This window comes from Seriola dumerili, unplaced genomic scaffold (genome assembly GCF_002260705.1).
Source record: "Seriola dumerili isolate Sdu_G_001 unplaced genomic scaffold, Sdu_1.0 BDQW01000044.1, whole genome shotgun sequence".
NCBI lineage: Eukaryota > Metazoa > Chordata > Actinopteri > Carangiformes > Carangidae > Seriola > Seriola dumerili.
Genome location: NW_019174299.1, coordinates 490,687 through 513,942, shown reverse-complemented (window position 1 = coordinate 513,942; position 23,256 = coordinate 490,687). Strand labels below are relative to the sequence as shown.

The 23,256-nt window shown below is 42.9% G+C and overlaps 1 protein-coding gene across 2 annotated transcripts; it reads left to right on the top strand.

Moving 5' to 3' along the window:
* Positions 1-9,063: 9,063 nt before the first annotated feature.
* Positions 9,064-22,757, top strand: LOC111217552 (serine/threonine-protein kinase 17A-like). 2 transcript variants are annotated; one of them, XM_022739469.1, is made up of 7 exons: positions 9,064-9,410; positions 13,033-13,245; positions 17,680-17,824; positions 18,583-18,709; positions 18,814-18,862; positions 19,194-19,373; positions 20,174-22,757. In XM_022739469.1, exons 1-7 carry the CDS (start codon positions 9,298-9,300, stop codon positions 20,472-20,474), a joined length of 1,128 nt encoding a protein of 375 aa, XP_022595190.1. In that variant the 5' UTR covers positions 9,064-9,297; the 3' UTR covers positions 20,475-22,757. The 2 variants fall into 2 exon arrangements, with proteins under 2 accessions (XP_022595190.1, XP_022595191.1); XM_022739470.1 differs by lacking the exon at positions 13,033-13,245.
* The last annotated feature ends 499 nt before the right edge of the window (positions 22,758-23,256 follow it).

The following is a 23,256-nucleotide window of genomic DNA, read 5'->3' as shown; positions in this document are numbered from 1 at the left end:
CTGTCAACGCAAGCTATAAGTCATAGCTGCGATTGCTACGCTGGTGGAAACAGACACGTACACACACATGTGGGTTTACACACTTTAGTTGAGGTGTCTCTCTGGGAGGTCTTGTTGGGGCAAAGAACTAAAGAAAGTGGAAACAGAATACAAAATTATGGGAGCGGATGAGCAGCCGGATTCTCATTTAGGTTCAAGGGGGATTCAAGCTGCTCTCTGGATTTAGTGAGGCTGTAGTATGAGTATTTGTTTGTGTGAATGAGATCAAAACACAGGAAAACAGTAGCAGGATACAGGGCCACAGCCAGTGCAACAGAATGGAATGGATGATTTCTGTGGAAGAGGAGGGCAGGAGCCTCTTCATCATTATTTCACCTCTCTGAGGCTTTGCAGGAAGTTGAGAAGATAGATCTCTCAGCAGTGGATCAGGTAAATAAACAAAGGTCATTGTATAATGCAAGTTTGTGTTTTGTGTTTTTTTTTTTGCTTTCTGTTCAGGCCATGATTTCCATGAAATCGGGTTTGGCTATTCATGGTCCCTGTATGATTCCTATAACCTGTTGATCCCCTCACCTCCTGCCACCACTGTCAGGACACAGTTTCGCTTTGGTCCAAGTCAAGGTATATCAAAATCTTATGGCTGGATTTGCCTTATATATTGTTCATTCCAACAGTTTGATTCTGAGTGAAGAAGAAGAAATATCATAATCTTAAGGGCCCATAAAATTTATTCAACAAATGAATTCTCCCCAGAGGTTGAACCATTTACATTTTAGACACTTGTTGAGTTTCCTCACACTCATAAATACTTTTGAATTTATACCTATGGCATTTCTATCACCACCTTCAGGACAGTGAATTTTAACTAGAAGTTTAAAGTGTAATTGTTAGTATATTGTTTGTGAAGTCAATCTTTGTCATGTTGTGGAAAGAAATCTTTTTGGTTGAACAACCTTCAATGGAGTTCATCTCTTATTTGATCACTAGCAACCTCAAAAAGAGAAACAATCAAACAAACAAGGCTGAATAATGACAATATGACACACATGAAAATAATAACATAACATAATAAAATGCAAAACTTCCTGTTTTGGAAAGGAAGTAGATGGAAAGACTGATACCACTGTCATGTCTGCCTGTTAAATATAAAGCTACAGTCTTTTTCATGCAGAGCCAGGCTGTTTCCCCCTGTTTTCAGCTTTTCTGCTAAGTAAAGCTAAGCTTAGCAGCTACAGTTCTTTTTAGCACATAACAAATGATATTATTTCCTGAATTACACAGTGCACCTGTTCACAGTATTAATACAAGAATGGCCACAAAGTGTGACATTTACAGCAAAGGAGAAGATCATCCATTTTGTCTGACCTTTGACCCAAACCTCCCCTAGCCCCCTACCTCGTGCACATCACAAAAGGCCACACAGCGACAAAGCAAGCTGCCTGCTGATTACATGTGGACAAACACAAAACACCAACAAGAGCACACTCGGAAACAGGCAAACACAAATCACACGTATATGCACAGCCAAACACACACCGGTGCACAAACCTCTGGCTTTATTCGGCGCAGTGTGAACTGGTAGAGTAAGCATTAATTAATACACAGTGGAGTGCTGTGGGTGATCTCATACAAAGCTGTGACCTTTCAGCTCATGAGATTTTGTGCGGTTTTCACCTCACAAAATCGTTACCGTTGTATGTTTTATGAGGTCTGGTATGATTTCTGCCCGTCTTTCACCTCATTTGAAGTTGAGACCTTCCTATAAACCAAAACCACAAAGCTCTCCCTGATGGCTTTGTGGTGGGATGAATATAAGGACAAGACTAGCCTCTTTAAAAATCTGCTTGGCCTGGTTTAAAGCAAACTCCTCCTCCCACTCACAGAGAATAACATGAGGAAAATTTTTGAAGTAAGGAAACTCTTGAGCCAACAGTGTGTTTTATTTGATAAGCGTTTAGCAAGAGTTTATATTGTTTCACATAGAATTTTATTTATTTATTTATTTCTGTCCTCTTATAGCAGCTGGCATGGTGTTGATGGGAGGTGTGTGTGCGTGTGTGTGCCTGTGTGTATTTTCAATGCCCCGGCTTGTTGCACTGTCACCACGGCTACGCAAACAAACACAGGACAACTGAAGCGGCACGGTTCAGCAGGTAATCATTAGTAGCAAGCTGACCTTTGGCCCCTGCCATGCCTCAGATGACATATGGTTGCGTCTACCTGCTGCTACTGGAGTCGCTGGGCCGTGGGTTGTACCCAGTGCGGCGTAAATGCAGCACCAGTTAGATTTGTTTTATTCAGACTGGAGGCTCACTGACAGAGGCTGCAGGTTTAAGTGCAAAGCATGGTTTTCAAGTCGAAGGAGCACATATTGTACTTTTAATACATATTTCCCAGAGGTATCATGTGTCCATCTGCCATGTCCGATAACTGTGTGGGGAAATATTTCCTTTTAAACAAACCCACTATTAAAAAATAATCAGGAAATTCCCTTGGCAAGACTTTGCCACAACAAAGTAGCACAGAAATGTTATCGAATGACCGTTGCTGATTTCCTTGCAGACAATCATTTTCTTTGTGCATGTTCAAATACTTGTTTACAATTCTTAATTTAAGGGTTTACAAAAGGACTTCCTATAAAGCATCATAAGTGTTCCATTGTCTTCATTCTCCCCTTCAATTTTTCTTTGTTTCTTGTCATGTTTTTTCTCTCTGTTATTTCTGTCTGACAGCTGAAGACAACCTTATTTCTTAATACCTCTCTCCACCTCACATGTTCACTTTCCAATTAAAATACATTTTTTCCATTTCTCTCCTGAGTCAGACATTCCTGAAGGATTTCTCTGCTTCCCCCCTTTCCTCTGTTTCCTTCTCTCATCTTCTCTTCTACCAGCTGGCATGTCTTCTATCACTCTCCTTCACGTTTGAGCAGTTTTAATATTCTCCCAGACCCCTGCTGACTAATTTTAGATTTATCTTAGCATCTCAGAAAGGAGTAAAACCGTTTTTATCTCGAGTTGCAGGGAAATTATGTTCATTACGGTCAGACTGCAGTTGCAAATTTTTTTTTTTTTACAACTTTATTTTTCCCATGTCATCAAGCCCCAACTGAGACAACAGTAATTTGTTTTGGCAACCGACCTGCACAGATAAGCGTCTGATGGATGGCGACGGGTGCAGGGCCACGCTGGCCAGTGTTTTTTTCATCTGTTCCAAGAAGGTGCCGGGTATTCAATTGCCAAAGTGGTGTTTAATCCCTTTTGATACTATCTGAATAATGCAAGCATTGTTTGGCATAAAGCATGTACAGTGAATTGAGCTGTGAAAGACTTTATGTGCCTGTTGTTGGATGGATTAATGAAACAATGATGTGGCTGTGAGGGGGGGGGGGGGGGGGGGGGGGTAGGAGGCCAGAGACAGAAGCAACAGCTGAGAAAGCCCTTTCAGTTTCTAAGTTGGTCCGTCCGTGCTGTGTGTCTGTCCAGAGACTGGTTGCATCTGTTAATGCCCACACCCACCCTTTACAGTCTTTAGGGTGGTGTTATATCTAAATATGCATGCAGCTATTTTGGCCAAAGCTTTGTTAAGCTGTTTGCATGTGGAGTCAGCCAGACAGAGCTCAACAACATGCTTCTTCTATTCTATACTTTGTTGTTGTGATAAAGAAGATCTAATACCTTTTATCCCATGTGATTGCTTTGTGCTTTTGTCACACTATCACTTACGCTATAGTCTTACTAATTCATCTGCCAGTGTCGTACATGTTTACTCTCTTTTTGTGTATTTTTTGCCCGAGGGAAATAAGCTCTTCACCACAATCACTGCCTTTCTGTGCAAACCGTGTCTAGCAGACATGTGCACAGCTGTAGTTATGAATTCCTGCCAGAAAGTAAGGGCAGGATGTGGCAAAACGTCTCCTCTGCCTCTACCTGAGAACAGCTTTCATCTTCTCTCTGCCTCATCCCTCTCTTCCTGTGCTGCTGCTGTTTTGCACCAACGCACACAGCGTGGGCTGAGAGAGATCAAATCAGTTGCTGCAATGAAAAAAATGTCATATTTGCGGGCAAAAAAAAAAAAAAGATGTGTAGTTCACACTCAAGCTTTCCACTGCAATCAGTGGACCTGCAATTTAAACACAAGCGTTCCCAGTGCCCTACTTTGTCTTTCCTCAGTGTTTCCCATCTGCTGCATTTATCCTGAGCACTGTGTCAATTTTTCCCCATTGGTTTCCTGGTCAGGAGAGATGAACCAAAACCAGCTGCTCGCATTTGATTAACATCCATAAGTGTCGCCCCTTTGAAAATATTAGTACACTGAAGAGGTAGCTGACTTCACTCCTGTTGCTCATTTTAACACCAATGCTGTCAAATAGGCCTGTTGTTTTTTTTTGGCTAATTTGTAACAGAGATGCAATCAGAGCATGCATCAATGTATGCATGTGAGCCTGGAGGGAGGCATTTGACAAGTGATGCTCTGCTGGGATCCAGAGGAGTTGAAAAACATGTTCACTTGCTCACATGAGACATCATGGTGCAGGTTTCCTTCTGGAACAGAGGTTTAAAGTAGAGGCAGGGCCATGTGAGTCGTGAGAAACCTGGAGAGAACTTATTAAGTATAGAAATATTGACTGTTTCTCAGCTGAGCCAAACATGTCAATTTGAAACTGAACACACGCTATAACTCACTGACGCCATACAGCCTACTGTACATTCTGCAAAGTTCTTACATGGTTGCAGTGGTCAAGAGAAAGTCATATTATAGGATGTCTGTTCTAGCCAGTCCATTCCTACTTGTTAGTGTTAGTATTATTTATAAATGCATTCATTATCATTTTTTCATTGTGTGATTTGTATGAATGAAAACATGTGAGAGACAGTTCTGATCTTCTTTCTTTTCTTTAAACATAAAAACATAAAGAGGAAATACAAATCATAACGTGCCCTGCATCCAAATAAACAAAATATGATGACTCTTTATGCAGAAGATTGAAAACACCATTTGAAAACACACTTTACTTCTTAGATTAAAAAAAAAAAAAATCTTGTTATCTTTATTCACAAACATTATAAATGACCATTGACTTCACATCATGGAAAAACTCTGACTCTAAAGCTCCAACTTCCCATTATAAAATAACATGACAACCGACAACAACAGCGAGGCCACACATCGCTTCCCTTCTGAGGCCTCTTTGCCATTTGTTGCCTTTAGATTACAAACAAGGCAAAGAGATCTCGAGCCTATTCTCATGTCTTATTTTTATCCCTCCTTCAATGAGTTTCTCTGTTGCCAAAAGGATTAGGAACTGATCTTCTAATACTGTTCGAGCATCAGCTCTGCACGTCATCCTGAAGTCTCGAGGGTGAATGACTTCCAGCACCAGTGTTTGGGAACCCACTGATCCTCCCATCAGGCCACAGAGGGGATGTTTGTCCTTTTTCTGTAAACCACAGTGGTTGTTGTGGCAGGAGTACCAGCAGCAGTTGTAGTAGTAGTAGGAGGGGGAAAGAAGGGGTTAAGACATGGGTGGTGTGTTAAGCATCTAAATCAACTGGAGCTATTGGGCTGTTTAGTTTTATGAGGTGTGGGACCTTTGCCGCTCCATTCAGACTGCTTTACACTGAGGTCACTGCAAACGAATTAGAGATCACACCAGTGTGTGACCTAGGCTCACCACCATTACACCACTGCACAGATGATTTATAGAGCTAATGAATGCATGACATCATATATTAAATCGCCATGTTGTTAGCTTTCCCTAACCCTGTAAGTGGTAACACATATGCTATGCACCTGGGCAAATTAGCGTTTGCCAGTGGTGCAGAGACTTGGAGCTTTTTTTTTCTTTTTTTTTGCCAGCACATCAGCTGCTTGTTAATTACAAATTGCACAACACATGACAGATAAGATATGTACTCATACCCTGCATGAGCAGCCAAAGAAGACGAGGAACGCTTATCGACTGAGGTGAGATTACCTAGTATGGGTCTCCTGAGTCTGAACCTATTCATTAAATGAAATCCTCTCTCTGCGTAAACAATGGTTTATAACTAAGAACCATAAACAGAGACAGCTAGCAATCATGCTCTGTAAGGATTCAGCATTTTGAAGCTTTGCAGATGTCATCTTTCAGGCCTTGTTAACAAGGCAAATTTCCAATGAGAGGTTGATGGCTTTTTCATTCTCACGAAATGCTGCTTGTGTGAGAGTGACTATCAGCAGCCATCAGGTGTTCTCACTCAGAAATGGAGCAAAACAAGGGAAAGAAAGCGATGAAAGAGACTCAGAAGCATTTTTATCAGTGAGAGCTGATTCACCCTCATCTGCAAAACTCATGTCTCGCAAGGACACCTCATCACTCAGACATTTGCTGGTGCTGGATGATGGCAGACTTTCTTCTCTGGGTTATAAGCAAAGGGTGGAAACAGAAAGGAGAAGTCTGAGATGTTATCGAAGTCGGAGATCTTAACATAACTGCAGAGGCCTCCAAGCAGCCTTATAAATGAACAGCAGCAAACATTTAACAGCACGGTATCACAGAGACACAGGAGAAGAACTTACATAATGAGATCCCCCCCTCCTCCTCTCTTTTTAACACTCCCTTGGGCAACATAAACGATAGGAGAGATAGGATATCTCTGAAACTGCGGACAAGAGACTGTCTGTCTCTCTAACACATTTACCTAAGGGAGTCATAAGAGAGTTTAATAGTGTACTTTTACCCTGATCCTGCAATCGTCACTTCTTTAACCTGCCTCCCTCTGCTCCTCGACCCCGCAAACCTTTCACCTTCTCCGGCTCTTCAGCGGCTCTCTGTCATGATGGCAGCTCCTCTGATTATGCAGCCTGTGTAAGGATGAGATGCCCGCTGGACCACAATGAATGTCATCTAATTCCATTACTGGATAGGCCAAAGATAATTTTTCACTATATACAATTCAGGCAAAAGTTGAAATATTATCACATACCCTTCTACCCTACTTAAAGGCATTAAACTCCCCCGTTCACATCAATCAGATCCATATCTTGGACACTTTTTTGGAACAGACCCAGGCTTTAGCTGCAGCTGAGGTCTTGTTAAAAAAAAAACAAAAAATAAATAAATAAATAAGAGCCATGTTTTCTGACCCAGTCATGACTAGGCCTATTTGTTCTAGTGGCTCGGAAAGTGTTCGCGTTCCCCAGGTCATGGCTGAACTTCTCATATTTATGTTAGCTTAACTGCAGGCTGGCAGCCTAATTCACTGGTATGTGTTTTCATTAAGTCTCCGGGGGCCCGGTAGCGTTCCCTCACTAACGTGGCTCCTCTGAACTCTGACCCCCGGCTTTAAGGGGAAGGCTGGCAGAGAAAGAGGGTCAAGGCTTCAAGAGAGGGCTCGCTTAGACTTAAGGTAACAATTTGAGGAGGCGTAACAGGTTATGTAACTTTGTCGCTGGACGCTAATGACTCGGTATGGCCTGAGGAATGTCCACTCTCAATAGGTCTCTTTTACATCAGTTGCTGTTTGTGGCAACAAAATTAGCTTTGGTGTGGTAAGATCGGACAAATCCTGCTCTGTGCGATAGATAACAGCTATGTAGGGCATGTGACTGAACACTTGCAATGTGCTCAGCCATGGGACATAAAACCAGTGCATGAGCAACGTGTCATACTGTCATCCCAGCACAAATACTCATCTCCTCATTTAGGAACATGAAGAACACAGGCTGGTATGAGTCTCTCCCTTCTTTAGTATGTGCCTGCCATTATGATGAAGAGATTGCTGAAAAAATGTCTGAAGACATTTTCTCAAATCTTTTATGATCTAAACGATCAATCTAAAGAATAATCCATAATGGAAATAACTGTTAGCTGTAGCTCTATAGATGGCAATGACATCCTGCACGAGTCAGGCTGTATTACCTACTGCTAGTAGTCACAACAATGCTTTTGAGGAAGACAAATGTCTCACATGTCTCACATGTCTTCTCTACACGAGGTGTAAACTATGGGCCAAAACCACAGACTCCACCACTAGTTCCCTTAGTGTGTGGGATTGACTCTCAGCAGCGGACGGTTTGCTGTATTTGTGTGTGTGTGTGTGTGTGTCTGTGTGTGTGTGTGTGTCTGTCTGTGAGGATGGCGGGGTGCTGTTCTGTTTGCTTGGGGTCATTCCAGGCCTCGGTCTTTCTAACATCTTCACGGTTTTTTTTTAGCTTCGCAAGCCCCTGGAGCTTAGGTGACACATTTCCCATGGAGTCCAGGTCAACGTCACACTGGTCCCTCTCTGCGGGCCATAAATACCAGCACCAACATTTCCTCATTGCCTTGTTTTTATATTGACCAGAAAAAGAAATTGTAGCACCCGTACATCAAAAACCAAGTGACAAGTTATCTAATGGCATGCGTTGAATTCTTCCTTAATGGCACGCAGGTTCAATGAGTTGACAAAGCTCTCATAACCCAAGGGCATCTTCACATTCATGGGCGTCGTGTGAGAAAAACAGTTGAGCCTCACCTGCAGCACAGCCAAGCCCAGTACAAGCAGCAGGAAAACACATACCAGCGATCACGTCAGAAATGCCTAAACTGATTGTAAGGGTATGTTTGTGCACGCGAATAAGAACACTATGTTTTGCTGGCACTTTATGTTTCTTCTCTGAGTAAGATTGGGTTGAATAAATAGAATATGGGGTTAGGAAAAAGGTTAATATATGTAGTCAAGGACGAGGATAGGTCACCATTAAGTGCTTTAAGGTTGACAAATGTGTACAAATCTAAACTGACACTTTACAACTAATAGACTGTTTGACCATGTTTACTCATTATCACAATTTTATTAAATCATCCTAATAACTATCAAGCTACTGATAAAGGTGTTTGTTTATGTTTTTGTACCTGCACTAGTAAGCCCTTCGCTGTCACTTGAGCGCACCACTTGCCAGCTGGCTCGCACCTCGGTTCCGTCCTCTTCAGCAAACTCATTGGCTTCCACAGCTGAGCGTCATCGCAGGGGGCCGGCCCTGACAAGGAGTTTATTGTCAGGAATGTGTAGTAGCACTCAAACTAATTCACCGCACCGACTGTGTCACGCTCCTGCAGGGCATCATCCTCCCGTTTCGGGACGCGCTCAGACTGGATTATCTCCCGGTGGTTTGACACACAGCTGCTGTTGGCTCTAATCGACTCTTTTTTCTTTTTTTTTCCATATCATGCGAGTTTTGACTTGATCGGATCAGAAAGTCGTCCTTGTTGTATCTTGAGTTGTTTTGTTCTTTCGGTGGAGGAAGATTGTTTTACTTCAAGGCGAGACTTCAATGCCAGATCCAGCAACGATGAGTAAAAAAGGAATGGTGACAAAGATCCACACGAGGATAAGAGCTGACCCGTTCACTGCCAGCTACGACTTGGTCGGAAAAGAACTGGGCAGGTGAGTGTGTTAATCGCATGAGCAGTTTCCAGCGTTCATTGATGAGAAAACTAATGTGTGTGCTGCGTTTGTTCGTGTGATGACTGGCTGCATTTCCCCTCACAATATCTTGATAAGCTTATGTCAAATCGAGTTAATCGTGTTAGATTTGTTCCCTGCACGTGTTAATAGAAAGCGTGTTAAGTGAACATTTCCAGTCCCGCATTCCATCCCGGGGTAAATGCGCTGATGGAAACGCACTCTGGCACCCGGAATGCGCAATGTTTTACGCGCTCTTGTGCGTCTTGGCTGAAAGAAGCTGAGAACATTTGAGGACATTCTGATCCTGTGAGGAGGACAGTAATACGTTTATGTGAAGATGATGCTTGGTGAAAGTTTTGGTAGATTTGGGGGGGGGGGGGGGGGAGGGGGGGGTATGAGAATGTAGGAAGAATGAAAGCATCATATTAGTATCTGTATCTCTAAACTTCACAAACTGCGTTACTGTCTCTGTTGATGCTCACCTCTAATAGATCCTGGCGCATGTGGTGGTGAAAATTACTTCCAAATTTTAGTATTAGTCTGGGGTCATATTCTGAATGTGATATTAAGTGAGAAAATATGCAAGAGCACAAATGAGAGAGCTATATATATTATTATATAATGTTAACACTAACACATATGATTTATAGACTCAAAGGATTCACTTTCCTGACAGTTTTCTGTCCCATACTTGTTTGCCTGGGAGATGCAGCATGAAATATGCACCATCAGACACTTCTCTGTCTCTCTCTTTAACCTAATGCATTTTGGGTGTCACGCTGATTGATATGTAGATTTGAGACACTGACTTCAGGGCCATGAAAGCTGGGATTCCCCAGCATGCCAGACATTAATGACTTTTTCCCCCAGAAGGCATTTTTTTGAATTAAGGCGAGTAACCACAGTGGACGTCTTGGGTTCCATTAAATGCAACAGCTGTTTGATTACGACTCGGGCCAGTTCTGCATCTGTCTCTGTAATTCCCCATTTTCACTGTAAATTTGCTGCTCTGTGGTGGAAGACAGGCTAAATAAAGAGTCCTCTGGGTTGAGTTTTCTTGTAGGACACCATAGGATATCGTGGGACAGCAGCCACAACTCATGGTGAGATTGCCTGTGTAGTTTAGACCACAACAGCTTCTAAACACCCCCTCACCCTCATACTTCAACCCTTCATCCGTCTTTCCTCCTCTTCTCATGACTCCGACCCAACAACATCTTGAGATCAGGCCTCATAATCGCATTAAGGGGAGGAATGTACATAGCGCTGCATGCCAGGAGATCAGCTATACACTCTGTACATTAGGAGGGATGTTGATCATATTAGAATTACTTGTTGAATTCTTCCGCCCACTGCTTCTTTCAGCTCTCTTGAAGTTGGCAGAAACAATAAGGCTCATCGGCCTCATTTTCAAAAGCCCTGTCATTGTCAAGTTTTGCATCATGAGCTGTGATCCCCTGCAGAACTGTATACAATAAAATGTTGTGGCCAGCTTGAAAGCAGGAAGAAGAACTCATGTTGCGTGTCAGGCTGTCTGTGAAGCAGGCAAATGAGAGTTGTCATTTTTCACTGCACTTCAGACATGAGTCAGTGCCCCACTGAGAGAGCAAAAAAAAAAAAAAACGCAGACACCACAGGAAACTGGTTTCTCAATCAAATTATCACCATCTCCACCTCTGGGGAGGAATTAGTTTGTCACAGTAAAGTTGATGGTGATGATGATGATGACAGGCTAGTTTCAGACTGATTCAATTGAGGATAAGCCTGCAAATGAGCTGTTTGATCTGCATAACTGTATTTGTGGAGCTAGACAGGATGCTTGAGAAAGCATCCATCAGTGTTAGTCAGAGTTTAGCTGAGAGCTTTTCTACTGTTACCGTGTGTTTTAACTCAAAAAATGAAATGGATATATAAAGTATAAAATACTTTAAAGTCCTATGATGTTTTAACCAGGACGCTCTGTGCATCTTTCTAGTAACATAGCAGAGTGTGAACATAGCCGGCTGGAAGATGGCCGTGTTAAGTAACCTCTGACCTGTTGTCAGCCTTTGAAAGGCCTCCTGTTGCTCCTTTCCGTGGCCAGCGCTCATTCCTTTTCACTCCATATGTAGTTCCCAGCCCACAGTGAGTTGCTCTGAACTTGGCTAATTAAGGATAAAAAGGCTCTGACGGGTTTTGCCTTTTCATTCTGCACAATGAGTCGTCACCATTCTGCAAGACTGGGAAAAGGCAAAAGAGAAGGAACAGGCCCCCACAGCAGCCGGGGCGGTAGCCAAAACAGAACCAGGCTCTGGCCAGAACAGTTGCTGTTTTTGGTCCGCAAGCACAGTGGGCTTGGAGTAACACTGTGTGGGAAAATGACTGGCACCATGCTGACTGGACCGTTCTGACTTCATTTAGATTCTGCACAGTTCACAGTCATCTTTTCACATCCTGTGTTCACTGCTCCTAAGACTGTTGCAGTGTATCTGTGTTGTGTAGCTCATTAAAACACTGAGATGTAAGTTGGATATAGATGTTGAGGTTGCAATATCCATTCTGGTATGCTGCTCAGGCTCCAATCTGACTGTAACAGCAGTTACCCCCCCCCCCACCGCTTGGCCTACCCTGCTGTGGTCAGGTTGGGTGGTCCTGGTCTCGGGGCTGCTGTGTTAACCGACTGGTCAGCTTTTGTACGACTGTCAAAGGAGAAGCACTGGCTCTGGCCAAGGGTCTGGGCGGAGGCGTCAACACAATTCCATTTGTCCCTGCTGCTGTCAGCTGTGAAGAAAGGGAAATGGACAAGGCCTCATTATCAGCCTGGGAGGGGACGGCTGGTGATTATGGTCTGCTTGACACAGAGAGGCAATTCTGCACACATCGGACATCCTGCCCACACCCACGGCTGACCCTTAACACCTGCTGTGAATCTAGTGTATACATGAGTGTATTTGCAGTAAAATGAAGGGTAGTGATGTGGTTGTAAAAGTGGATGTTCTTTTTTTATTTTCCATCTCATGCTTTACCAGTGACATTGAGCAACGACGCTGTTGCATCTCTTTGTTTTTTGCTTGACCTGTGAAGTGGTATTAGCCTTATCAGGTCCCTGCCCACTATTCAGCAGCTCTTGCCAAAACTGTCAGCCTTATCTGCCTGCTGTCAGACCCTCCTGAAGGCTAAAGGAAAAGGAGGAGAAGTGGGGGAAATCGTTACCGAATGTCTAATGACGCCTCCTCAGCTGAGCATATCAGTGGTCAATAGCAGTGTCTGTATTTTTTCAAACGATGCCACTTAAACTCCTTATCTCTGAACTGTTCTTTAACCTCGCCTACAGTGTTGCACTCGTGGCTTGTCGGTGGGCATTTCCAAAACGTCTCGCTCTGTAATCTGGGTTTCACCTCATAGCAGTGTAACTGTGATGAGTGTGTCCAGTAATTTTAGCCTTTCATTTGCTGCAGTTTTAAATGACCTAAATACGATCCAGTGGTCCCATTGGACCACTTGGATACAGAATAGAACCATCTCTGACCAGATCTATTTGAAAAAGCCAGTAATGTGGTTGCGATTACTCCGTCTCCTCACTAATCGCTCTCTCGCTCTCTCTCCCCTCTTTGTTTCCCAGGGGAAAGTTTGCGGTAGTGAAGACGTGCATTGAGAAGGCATCGGGGAAGCAGTACGCTGCCAAGTTCCTGCGAAAGCGACGGAAGGGCGCGGACTGCCGCATGGACATCTTGAATGAGATTGCCGTGCTGGAGTCGGCCAAGGCAAACCCCTATGTGGTGGCACTGCATGAGGTCTACGAAACCAACACTGAAATCATCCTTGTTCTTGAGTGGTAAGACATTAAGCATTACAGAAAAAAACAAACAAAAAAAAAAAAAACATGAAAGTCTTTTAAAAGTTCACAAAAAAACACATCACATTTGAACAGTCCTTCCTGTCAGACTCCAGAATTTGTTTGTGTTCAGACCCTCATGCACACGCCCAGCCCTGGCTTGCACCGCCACTGATATGAGAAGAAAATCATTATGGTCATTTAATGGCCTTTTAAACTTTCCTCACTTTCCTGGCGTTTGGCCCATGCCAGGAAAACTGGAATAAAAATGATTAGGTTCTCAATCATTAGGGAGATGAATATCCTTTTTATTGCTCACCATAAACTTTTCTCTCATGCAGAGTGTCTGAGGGACTCTAACCCACTGATCTGGCTTCCAAAGAACTTTCTCTGACATTCATTCATTTCTAATTGATAAGCAACTTTGATGTTTTTTTTTTTTTTAAGAAGTCTTTGACTGGGGAAAACCACGCATCAAATCACATCATGCAACATCCTGCATTTTGCATGATGAGAATGTCACTGCTTACGTCTTTTCATGTGAATCGTCAGCTTTTAACTGATCTGAGAGCAACGGCAAAAAAAACCAAAAAAAGAAAACAACTTCTAATTACTTCCCGGCTTAGAGTTATGTGCTAGTTGCTGAGAATGTCACTGCATGTCACTCACTGACTCTGTCTCACCTCAAAAAGAAAAAAAAAAAAACATACATGTGTGAAATGAAATGCAGAGCCTCTCGCTATTGTGACATAAACTCTGCCTTAAATGGAAATTGTCTCTCTCGTCTCTTTGTGGTTCGTTGCTCGTCTCAAAACAGGCTCTGCTCAACACCTCAGCTCAATGCTGTCAGGAAGTGTCACTTTAAATACCAATGTGGCATAACTGCACTGTGTGAAAATGACAATATAGAGCCGTAAATGAGTCAGTTTAACCATACTGTGAGAACTTATTGCTCAGTACTCTGGACGGTTTGTTTGACTGTTGCGATTTTGAAAGTGCAGGCGAACTGGCTGAGACGAGCTGCTCGTTCAGTGACGCTGTTAGGTCATCCTGGCCGTCTGGTTCTGGTCTGTCGTGGGTTGGGTGTTAAATGACATGATGCATCTAGTGACGGCCTTTAATTAGGATTTGGAAGGGACACTTAGCATCTTAATTACCTCGCTCGCCTCATTACAGGGAGATAACACCGGGCAATTACACTTGAACCACGTTACCATGACCCTCGGTCGCTGCTCAGGCAGGAAACCCTCTCCTTGCCCGCTCCTCGCTTGTCATCCTCACCCCAGACGTGGAATGCCTCTGCAGAACAAAAGCCTTTCTGTGGGGCTGTGTTTGACCTCTGACTGAAGTGTGAAAGGGGAAGTAGCACCACAGTTCACCCCTGCATGCCTGCAGAGAAAACATAGCAGGAGGTCAGTCACCACTGGTCCACGGTTCCTCTCCAGCTGCCAAATGGAGCTGCAGTCTTTGAGCGTCAAATCAGGCAGCCTGCATGCGCACAATATTCAAACGAGCTCGGTTTTAAAATACCAGCTCATGCTTTTGTCAGTTATTATATATTGTACTGTATTTGCCCTTAAAAGCTACTCATAGCAAGACCCTCGGCCACTGAAAGGCTGCATCTCAAAAACCGTCTGACCTCAGCATGAGTTTCAAGAAATTGCAAACCATTTTCCATTTCCTGTGGGTTTAAATGTGAGCAGCAAGCAAAGCTCCCAAAAGTAGCACACCACCACGCTGGTATAAAGTGTTGCACGCACGCACGCATACATACAGACACATACACACACACACACACACACACACACACACACACACACACACACACACACACACACACACACACACACTTCTTGTAGCCACAACCACATCCTTCTCTTGTCAGAGAAATGGAAGCGAGAAGTGAATTCTAATCATCTTTTAAAGTGAAGCTCCGGCGTGCGTCAGTACCACAGAACAGCCCAGCATAATGACTAGTTTGAGAGATGGCCACTTTGATGAAAAATGAACATGCATCACCTCTGAGCCTCTGAAACTTTTTTTTTTTTTGTGCACAGTAGCTAAAAACGATGAGTTCACCATGAGGCATACTCCTACTTATCCAGCTTTTTTTGTACTGCAGGAAAGTGATGAATCTTATTCAGCTGCCTAAAAGGTTTAATATGAAGTCAGCTGTATGGCTAAAGGAATTGAAACTCTAAGACAAAATCACAAACCCCCAGCTCTTTAAATGTCAGGTGTTCTGTAAAGCTAAAGGGTTTCACAATCATAAAATCTGTGTTCAGTTTTCGCCACATTTGCATCTTTTAAGTTGCATGATTCTCCTTAACATTAAATTTCATATAATTTCCTCTTTTAAATTTCTTTAGAGAGCCATGTTTCATGTAAATTTTTGTTTCAAAATCCCTCCTCGCGTGTGCTTTAACCCAGAGCACTAATGTCCTCAGTGGACTATAATTGGACTAGTACACTGGAGCAGAAGTGCTGTCCAGAAAATTCAGCCAACAGACAGGTTAGGCTTGCGGAAGCTGGTTGACAGGTTGCTGTTAAGGTGACGTCAATGAGCACCTAAGCTTGGTGGATAGCCAAGAATAGCTTGGACCAGATAAAATAACTAAAAGGAGTTTGATTGTAAGATAGAGAAAATAGTTTTTCCCACGTAATAGATCGAGGTAAGAGATCGAGGCTCATCTGTTCTCGAATCTTTATGCCCCCACTCATGTTGGTTCCAGTGGGTTCAATCTTGTGGTGCTGGTGCAGGGGAGGATGTCTGTCTACACACTGAAGTAGTGAGTACATTAACTCTCCTGGAGGGAGGGAGGGTGAGTGCAGAGACAATATTTAGAGTTCAGGGAAGTATCGGATCATTCTTAAGTGCTTGGCCAGAATGTGTGCAGTCTGTGTGAACTTAAACAAGATGGTCTTTATCGAGATTTTCAATCCTTTCAGACACTCTGCTGACAGCTTAATGAAGCTATTAAAATACTCCGTCACGTCAAGTCTTTAATTGCTCAGACAGGTACGCTAAATGCTTACAGGTCAGATCCATGTTAAGTTGACAGATTCAAGTTCATTCTGGATATAACACAGACTCAATATGAGGCATTAAAGGTTAACATCAATAAAATCAAAAGCGTCCATCAAACCTCTTTCATTTCCTCTCCCAAATGAAAACACTAACACCCGGCTTGCTTACATTTGGTATACATGAGCAGATCAATGTAAACAGATTAAGTGCAGAGTTTCACTGTAAGTCTCTGCTGCTCTGGGACTCTCTGGGGGTTGTTAGGTGGGGTTGAGCATGTTTGTTACAAGTGGGGTAGGTGGCAGGTCAAGTATTTGGTGCTGCGAGCAAAATAAAGATTATAAGGACCATTGACGGATATCCTCAAAATCCAACAAAACATGTGCTATTTTCACAGCTGAGGATAGTAAAGAGCACAGGGTTAGGAGGCTAACGGGGGGGGGGGGGCTGGTTATGTAACATACATGCCTAGGGCCTGGTCACAAAAAGTTTTCCTCTGAAGATAAAAAGCATGTGCGCCATCTAAATCCCCCACACATGGTTCTAGTTTTTTTTTTTTTTTTTTTTAAGCGAACTGTCAGCTTCAGGCATCGATCTGACTGATGGAGTATCTAACGTAAATCCACCATGTCTCCACTTAACCTAACGCTGTTACACAAGCGCAGCAAGACTGGGCAGGATGAATCCGACTATTTGATTCGCAAAAATGTGAGAAGTCACCACTGAGATGTTTGATTACTAAATTCCAAAAAAAGGATAATCCCTGATGCGTAATTTATTTTGTGCAAACAAGCAGAAAAATATTCAGGCTGAGGCTCATACGGTACAGTATTTAGTTACCAACCTGACACTATTTCCCTGCCGCCCTTTATGCACCTTCTCCGGCATCTTTATTTCCCCTGTTTTGATTTATTAAGTTAACTGGCAATACATCAGGATATATAAGCTGTTATCTGAATGTGCTGAAAGCAGATATGGCCGTTGTTATCGCCAGTAATATTCCTGAGGAGGGGAAAGTACATGCAAAGGCGGAGTACCAAAAATGATATTGATTCACGTTGGACTCACATGCAGTGTGTAGATGTGGACAGACTTTGTTCCTCCAAGCCAAAGTACACTAATGAGGAGACGGGCAGTTCTGTAATTATAAAGGAACTGGAAATGATTTTGAGGCTTGTTCACTAAAATTGTACTTATGGGATGGGTTTGAATTTACCATTGTCAACTGAAAGGAAGGGCGTATATGTACAGTTTAAGGTGCAATTTATTATGACAAGTTAAAATTTATAATCAAAAATGAAAGCGAGCCAAACTAAACTCCACTTGGTGGCTATCCATGTACACTTGTTTTCTTCACATCTTATCCATGTTTTGTTTTCTCAGTTTCCCTTCCTGTGCTTTCCTTCCAGCGCCGCCGGTGGCGAAATCTTCGACCAGTGTGTTGCTGATAACGACGACGCCTTCACAGAGAAAGATGTGATCCGGCTGGCCAAGCAGATCCTCAACGGAGTAGCCTTCCTGCACCGAAACAATGTGGTGCATCTGGATCTGAAAGTAAGCACACCGAAACATTATATGACAATATAGGGCAACGTATTCCCTCGAGGGGGGAGACTGAGGGAGATATGATTTCTGTTATGCAAGAACAGCTCATTCAGTGTGTTACGACCCTGTTCCCACAAGGAATCATTCGGCAAAGGAACGTCACTGACCTATCGTGTTTTCTTAAATAGACCCTGAAGTAAAAAAGGAAGCCATCATGGAGGCTTTCAGTCTACCGAAGTGTGTTGAAAAATTAACCAAGCGTCTGGTTTCTCATTACACGTTACACAATTTTGTAGAACATGTAGGTGTATAATGACACGCTGTAGTGTGAGGTAGCGTTTTCAAGAGGTGAATCTCATGTTCTCTTCAGTCGCTCTTGTGGTTTGATAGACTTAAGTGGCCCAGGCCTGTTTTCTCCTCTTGTGTTTATCTCAAATGCTCCAACCAGCTCTGGCATTAAGCCAGTCTGACCCAGAATTAACACAGTTGTACGTACACTAGAGTATTTGCACACTCAAACCAAGTGGTTGGCAGGACTACCCTACCTGTTTTCAGTTTCGTCTGATAGGCTTAATGGATGATCTTAGCTCAGAGGAGCAACTAGTACGCTCACTGACAAACCAGAGCCCGGATCCTCTTGGGACCAGTTACCTCAAAGGCTTTGACTCAGTCACAGTAACATATAATTAATGACCTCAGACTTCTTGAATAATCATTAGTCCTTATGTAACGTACCTCTGTCTAACCTGTGTTTTTGTCATCTCCAGCCCCAGAACATCTTGCTGACCAGCGCCAGGCCTATCGGTGACATTCGTATCGTGGACTTCGGCTTGTCCAGATGCATGGACAACATCACAGAGGTCAGGGAGATCCTTGGTACCCCAGAGTACGTGGGTGAGTCCTGGTTTTAAGTCCTTAAAAAACAGAGAATCACCTGTGTCTTTTCAATCTGAGTCTCATTTATCATGACTAATTGCAGCCATGTGTTTGTGTTGCAGCACCAGAGATCCTGAGCTATGAACCCATCAGCACTGCTACAGACATGTGGTAAGTGTGCTACTGTAGTTAATGAGACTATTTCCACCCATTTTCATGGATGCCATGCAGAAGTCATTTAGTTTGTGCTTTGTTACCCGGAATAAAGACATATTCAGCACAGTGACATCACCTCCCTCGCATGCAGACAACAGTTTTATGTCTAGACCTTTGACCATTAGATCGTCTTTGCTTCATACTTCTAGTTAATTCATGACGGCAGCATAGTGTAAGACAGCCAGATCTGTTGTGCCACAGTGTGTCACAAAACAAATTCTGTAACCATCAAATATGACACATTACCTCATTACCTCCCTCCCCTTTCTCCCTCCCTCTCTGCCAGGAGTATCGGGGTACTGACCTATGTCATGCTGACAGGCGAGTCTCCCTTCCAGGGTGACAGCAAGCAGGAGACATTCCTCAACATCTCCCAAGTCAACGTGGACTACTCGCAAGACACGTTTGAAGGAATCTCCTCCCTGGCTGTTGACTTCATCAAGTCCTTGTTAGTTAAAAACCCCAGGTGAGGCTGTTTTACCTTAGTAATGAAAATGATCAGATGCTCTGATTGTAGCTAAAGCTGCAAAAATTTCCATCAGCATCACTTCGAGCTGATTTACACACCAAGGATGTGAGTCAGGTTAATACAGCACGGAAGTACATCTGTGTGCGTCTAAATGAGTGTGTGTGTGTGTGTGTGTGTGGTAAGAAGATTTGCGTCACTTAGGCAACAAAACATTTCCTTTTTTTTGCAAATGGTGGTTGCAAGCTCACCTCGTTACAAAAATGATGCCTGTGTGTTCATTTTGATGTTACACCAAACACTGACGCATCAGCTTTAAGTGTCACCATGTTAAAAAAAAAAAAAAAAAACATTGTTAAACTAAAGTGATTTCCACGGGAAGCGATGTAACACTACTTCTAATGAACTCTAACCCTAATTCTGATTGAGAGCTCCAACACTGAGTCCTTAATTCATCAGCACAATTTGTTGATGTAAAGTAGCAGCAGCCTCTGTCTCGCATCCAGAGCCATAATCTCCAGTCAGTATCATTTAACTGCAGCAGATTAGTGGTGGCATTGGAAAAAGTGGAAGATTCCTCAGAGTTTGAGTAATCGGCGAGAGATGGAGGGGGGAAAAATCTTGAGAGCAAAAAAAAGTGCTTTTTTTTTGTGGTTTTCCAAACCAAATGTTGAAAAGGAATATGGCCGACATCTGCAAGAGAATGGATTGAGTGAATCGGAAGATCCAGGCAATCCATTGGTTATGTAAACTCTTTGGGAATTTCCACTCATCCAGTGTTATTGTGTTTGTGTGTACAGGAAGAGAGCCACGGCAGAAGAATGCCTCAACCACCCCTGGCTGAACCCGCTCCCCCACTCCCACTCCCACTCCCACTCCCACTCCCACCCGCACCTCCACACCAGGCCGGCATCCTCCTTGGACGAGCCAGAGACGAGCCAGTCCGAGTCGGAGCCCGAGAGCCCGGCTCCCTCCCCTGAGCTGGGCTTGATCGGGTCATACCTCACCCAGGGTGGGCTGAAGACGGGCCGTGACACCTTCTCCTTCAGCGATCCCCCCTTCCCCACGCTGCCTGAAATACAGCAGGAGCTGATCTGCTGAATGACGCTTCACAGGTGGAAAGAAACTGAACAAATTCAAACTGAACGGAGCAGACGCTGAGAGCCAGTGAGCCTGCAGCTTCTTGGTCTGGATCGGACACAGGGCCATGCTATATGGATGCTGTATGCCTGCTGCTGGCTGCTTCTACTGCTGTGATGTCTGTGAGCTGGGCTGTGTGTAGTTTGATACCTCTGTCTGTGTGTGTGTGTGTGTGTGTGTGTGTGTGTGTGTGTGTGTGTGTGTGTGTGTGTGTGTGTGTGAGAGAGAAATAATACATGCTACTCCATGCTGATTTATGATTGCACGGCGGGAATGTGAGAGGAATGAGGATGCAGGGGAAAAGAGTGGGAGAAGACACACAAGGGCTGTGTCGCAGGACTGCACTGCTGCCTTAAAAAGTGACAGAACTGAACCGGACTCGGCTTAATACTGTGACTAGTTCAACCCTGCACGCACACTGGTTTCTCTTTCTTACCCAATTAGCCTTTTAAGGAGGACAGGCAGCCTCTTGCTTCCTTGGGAAATGACTTCACTCACTGTGTGCTCTCATCAAAACAAGTTATGCTTCAGCTGACCCAGACATACCTTCTGTGATGAGTTTTCTTGAAGGAAGTAAAGGGTTTTGACAGATGGTTCTACTTAACAAAGGAATTAAAGCGATGGACAGCACCTACGCTGAAGTCGGACGTTAACTGTCCCACTCTTTTGTGTGTTTATTTATGTGTGTTTGTTCTACCACTTCAGCTCCTTACATACACAAAGCCACATCAGTGCCTGAGTTTGAGGTGGACATGGTAGCATTCTTATTTTTTTAAGGACAATCTTGAGCACTTTTTTTTTTTTTTTTTTTACTTTGTTATTGGAACTTCCGTGTAATCGTAAGAAACCAAAGGCTCATTAAGCACAGTCAGCTGTCACAATGTACTGTACATATTAACCACCATTCTCCACCATCCACTGTTTTTTGTCACATGACCTTTTTGTTTTTTTCACAAAGTGCCACTTTTTCAACCTCACTTCTGTGATCATATTGGAGTTTAAAGTTTGACTTGGATCTTTTTTTTTTTTTTGGCTATTGCACAAGTTGCACAATTTTTTTTTTTTTTTTTTGTACTTAACTGCGATGCTGCCATTAGATTACATGCTCTTTTTAAATATTGTGAAAACATCAGTCATGGAAAGAGGGAACAGTCGGGGCTGAAAGTTCAGAACAGTTCACTTTTGTTATTTGAATTGTAACAGATGAACAATGACATGGTCAACTGAAGAGCCCAGAGTTGTATAAATATGTGATATTTGCCTTCAGATACTCGGGAGCAGAGAAATAAGAATTTCTCAAAAGTACTGAAATGTATATTGTGAGTTAGTATTAAAATTAATCTGTAAAGATAACTTGGGTTTTTTGTTTTGTTTTTGTTTTTTGTCTTTTTTTTTTTTTTTTTTTTACCATTGTATGAATGTTAACAGCATTATATCCTGTCTTATTTTGTACGTTAAATTTTACTTATTCTTGTTGTTTTCTGCTTATGAATTTCAGGCCGGTTTGCACTTGTCCTTTTTGGACGTTATGTTAAAATGAATAAATGATGATGGCATGCATTGCAAAATGTAACTAAGAAAAAAAAATACATGTGCATTTTGTATCAAACTCTAATGTCTGTGTGATTCTTTTTAAAGCAGCAAATTAATGTCGTCTGTCACTTTGTGTGTCACTTGTCAACCATTCTGGTTCAGATTATATGTCAACAACGGATAGATGGATTGTCATGAGCATTTACACATGTATACATGACCCTCAAATGATGAATCATAATGACTTTCCTCTGGTGGCACCATCATCAGATCAAAAATGTAACATCCCAACATTCCCATCACCATCAGCCAAGTTTGGTGCTTATTAGCAAATGTTAACATGCTAAACTAAACTATAACAAACATTAGGCTATACCTGCTTAGCAACAGTGTATTAGCATAGCTGATGTTAGCATTTAGCTCAAAACTCAGTTGTGCCGTAAGTGCAGCTTCAAAACTGTTTGGCTGTGCCTTGTTCACTCCCGCTTACAAATGAAACGCCAAAATCCATGCATGTGCTTTGCAGACTGAAATATATACACACATAGTGGTTCGCAACCTTTCAGGCTTGTGATCAAAGTGAAGCAATGTATTCTAGTGACCCCTCATCACACACTTGGTGGGTTTTTTAAACAAAGATCAATATTCTTAGCACAGATTGCTTTATTTGAATAGTTTTCAGAAGTCTGACTTGGTAAATCTTTTATAATAAAAAGCAACAATAGAGAAAAAAAAAAGCTCTTTCTTGTCAATCACTTGAGATCCCTAAGATTGATCTGACGACCCTTTGGAGGATCCCTGGAAACCATTACTCGCATTTTTGTATCACGCCACTTTATGCTGTCATCCCTCTATAAACCCTGTGTCTTGTGATCCCATTTCTCATTGCGCCCAGTGCTGATGATGTTTGTTTGCTTGACTTTAATAGTTCACCTTTGTGTGCGTAGTCAGTAGAAAAGCAGATCTCATACCAAAACAGATTACCCATGCCATCATATTGCTGCTGAAGCATCTGCTTTTGCTCTCAGTGTATCTATTTACAGAAACAGTGTGTCACAAAGAAAATAAAAAGTATTCTCTTGAGCCAGTCCTCCACAAATATCCAGCAGTCTCTCAGAACAGGAAATGCCAGCATCCTGTGAAGAGGAACACAGAGTAATGTTTTCCACTGTCGTAAAGTTTGTCTCTTTCTGTCTTTTCACGCTCATGC

Excerpts from the sequence above, each read along its gene's own strand:
- LOC111217552 (XM_022739469.1), top strand. The coding sequence starts at position 9,298 with ATGCCAGATCCAGCAACGATGAGTAAAAAAGGAATGGTGACAAAGATC. Across the intron at positions 9,411-13,032 it reads GTCGGAAAAGAACTGGGCAG|GGGAAAGTTTGCGGTAGTGA; the intron begins GTGAGTGTGTTA and ends TTTGTTTCCCAG. Across the intron at positions 18,710-18,813 it reads TGGTACCCCAGAGTACGTGG|CACCAGAGATCCTGAGCTAT; the intron begins GTGAGTCCTGGT and ends TTTGTGTTGCAG.